The 3,190-nt window shown below is 39.5% G+C and overlaps 1 protein-coding gene across 1 annotated transcript; it reads left to right on the forward strand.

Annotated features, from left to right (window-relative positions):
• Nucleotides 1–1,390, forward strand: LOC112193369. The gene has a single exon (XM_024333493.2). The coding sequence runs from the start codon at nucleotides 377–379 to the stop codon at nucleotides 1,319–1,321; it is 945 nt and encodes a 314-aa protein (XP_024189261.1). The 5' UTR covers nucleotides 1–376; the 3' UTR covers nucleotides 1,322–1,390.
• The last annotated feature ends 1,800 nt before the right edge of the window (nucleotides 1,391–3,190 follow it).

A 3,190-nucleotide genomic window follows, 5' to 3' on the forward strand; every position in this document is an offset into this window, starting at 1 on the left:
CAATATTTCTTAAAAGAATGGTTAAGGTTAGGGGAATCCGTAATTAATGTCTATGGGCTGGCCTAGAACATGGATTTCATTGTCATCCTTTAATTGTCATTCACTCTCTGATTTTTCATTTGCACAGTTTTATGTTCTCTGAATAAGAAAGGGCACCCCCACATGGTAAACCAGAGAGAACAAGAGGAAGAAGAAGAAGAATAGAACAAGTACCATGCCTTCTTTTGCCACCTTCAATACTTCCATTTTTCTTCAACCATAGGCAAACCATATCCAAAAACGTACCCTCTTGCCTCTCCCAACCCCAAAACGCAGCTGTCATACAGATCTCCCACCTTGTGTTTCTTCATTTCTGGGATTTGATTTCTACACCCAAATGAGGAGTATAGCTACTTGTTACAATGAACATGCTATCAAGGTATCAGATTCATATTGTTCAGGGCCTTCAAACAGAGCCTATGTGACCCCTAAGTCGACTCCTTCAATCCCAAATGAAGTTACATGCATATACAAAACCAAGCTCTTGAACCACCAGCGGCTTTTGATCACTCTAACTTGGTACAACAGAATTTCAGGCCAAGGACTCATTGTCAATGTGGACGAGTACAAAATGAATTCCTCCTCCTCCTCCTCATCTTGGGAATCAAAATCATTGTCGAGTTCGAATTCCCAGAGACTGCAGAAGGAAAAGGGTACCAGGACATTCCAATCCTGCAATTTAAAGATAGAAGTGTTTTGGGATTTCTCCACTGCTGATTATGACAATGGAGGACCAGAGCCAACAAATGGATTTTATTTATTGGTTTTGGCAGACTCAGAACTTGGTCTGATCCTTGGGGACAAGATAGAAGAAGTGCTGGACCTGAAGAAGTACAAGACTATCATTTCACAGCAGAAATTCTCATTGGTCTCCAGGAGTGAGCATGTCTCTGGTAATGCAGTGTATTCAACCAAGGCTCAATTCTCTGACTCGGGAATAGCTCATGACATTCTGATTAAGTGTGACAGAGACGACGAAGGAGGCTCGAAAAGCCAGGTGCTAACGGTTTCAATTGACAAGAAGAAGATTTTTCAGGTGAAGAGGTTGAAGTGGAATTTCAGAGGGAACCAGGCAATTTTTTTAGATGGTTTGCTGGTGGATTTGATGTGGGACATTCATGACTGGTTGTTCAACCCAAAATCTGGGCGTGCTGTGTTCATGTTCAGGACTAGGAGCGGATTGGATAGCAGGCTTTGGCTGGAAGAGAAGGTTCTTGAACACAAGGGACAGGACAGGCCGGAATTCTCCTTGTTGATCTGTGCCTGTAAGAGCCCTGACTAGTCATTTTTCTTTCATATCTTTCTTAGGGAGCAGAAAAGATTTATAATTAACAGTGACTTTATGAGTTCTTGTTTGGTTTTATGGGTTTTAAACCTGAAAGATATAATGGTTAATCTTCAGGTTTTATAGGGAGCTATATGCTTTACTTGGGTTGGAAAACTGTATAGAATCAAAGTTTACAGGAAACATTTCTGGCATTAAAATCCTCTCTCTCTCTCTCTCTCTACCCTTCCAAGGCAAAGCTTAGCTTCATTATAATCTGCTGGGATGGACAACAGATTGAACTTGTTTTCCTATTTGGTGATTATTGGTCTGGATTGAGGCTTATAAGAGACTTGGCTTTTGAAAACCCAGGGGACAAGCATTGCCCATTTTAGGAAGTAGCTACTAACATTTAACATGACATTGTGGCGTACACATTTTTTATGGGCTGCCATTATTACATTGTTTTTTGCATGAAAGTCGAAGATTTAATTCAGAGATAGAATGGAGGGAACTAGAGCAAGTCATATTCTCAATTTAGGGTGAATGTCAAGACAAAAGCAAATTCCGGCATAGGTATTGGATTGGTTTGAGCCGATCGACCATACTTTGGTGTACACCTAGATCTGAAATCATCCCTCCAATTGGTGCGAACCAAAGACAGTCTTTCTTGAATAGGTTCAAGCCGCTATTGTTCTTTTGTTGAACACCTTCAACCCAAGTGAGGTACCTTTTTGATACTTATACGTAGGCTATAAGGGTTTAAGTCATGTTATTTCATGTTCGGTGTCGTATGTTAGTATCAAGTATTAGTTTGGACCAAGCTGCAGACTTTTAAAATGAAATTAGTTGAGGGCGAAGGATAGGGACTATACTTTTGTGGGGGTGGGATATGATTAATGTGGCAATAGCCAATAGGGCAGACGGCCAGTCAGGCTTTGTGTCTAGCTAGATTCATTATTATCTGTTGGGATGGATAACAGATTGAATTTGTTTTCCTATTTGGTGATTATTGGTCTTATGGATTGAGGCTTAAAGAGACTTGGTTTTTTAAAACCCAGGGGACAAGCATTGCTCATTTTAGGAACTTAACATAACATTGTGGCATCTTGTCAAAAAAAAAAAAAAAAAAAAAACATAACATTGTGGCATACACATTTTTTAAGGGCTACATTATAACATTGTTTTTTGCATGAAAGTCGAAGATTTAATTCAGATATAGAATGGAGTGCAGATGGTAACAAAAAGATTATAAGGAAACTAGAGTAAGTCATATTCTCAATTTATGGTGAATGTCAAGACAAAAGCAAATTCCGGCATAAGTATTGGATTGGTTTGAGACGATCGACCGTACTTTGGTTTACACGTAGATCTGAAATCATCCGTTCAATTGGTGCGAACCAACGACAGTCTTTTTTGAATAGGTTCAAGCCGCCAATGTTCTTTTGTGGAACACCTTTTTGATACTTATACGTAGGGTTGGGACTCTGAGACAGACCCCCAACTATAAGGGTTTAAGTCATGTTATTTCATGTTCGGTGTCGTGTGCTAGTATCAAGTATTAGCTTGGACCAAGCTGGAGACTTTTGAAATGAAATTAGTTGAGGCCTTGAGGGCGAAGGATGGGGACTATACTTTTGTGGGGGTGGGAATAATGTGGCAATAGCCAATAGGCAGACGGCCAGTTAGTCTTTGTGTCTAGCTAGTTTTGTTACTAATCACCCTAGTCCGGCCATGTTATCTATAATTAATGGTGTTAGAAGACGGTTACTCTTATGTCTAGTTTTGTAACTAGTCCGGCAAATTTATCTATAATTAATAGTGTTAAAACACTTTCTCAATAACAATGGTGTATTTAGTTATATCTTATCCCAAATGTTCAATTGC

This window comes from Rosa chinensis, chromosome 3 (genome assembly GCF_002994745.2).
Source record: "Rosa chinensis cultivar Old Blush chromosome 3, RchiOBHm-V2, whole genome shotgun sequence".
Taxonomy (NCBI): domain Eukaryota; kingdom Viridiplantae; phylum Streptophyta; class Magnoliopsida; order Rosales; family Rosaceae; genus Rosa; species Rosa chinensis.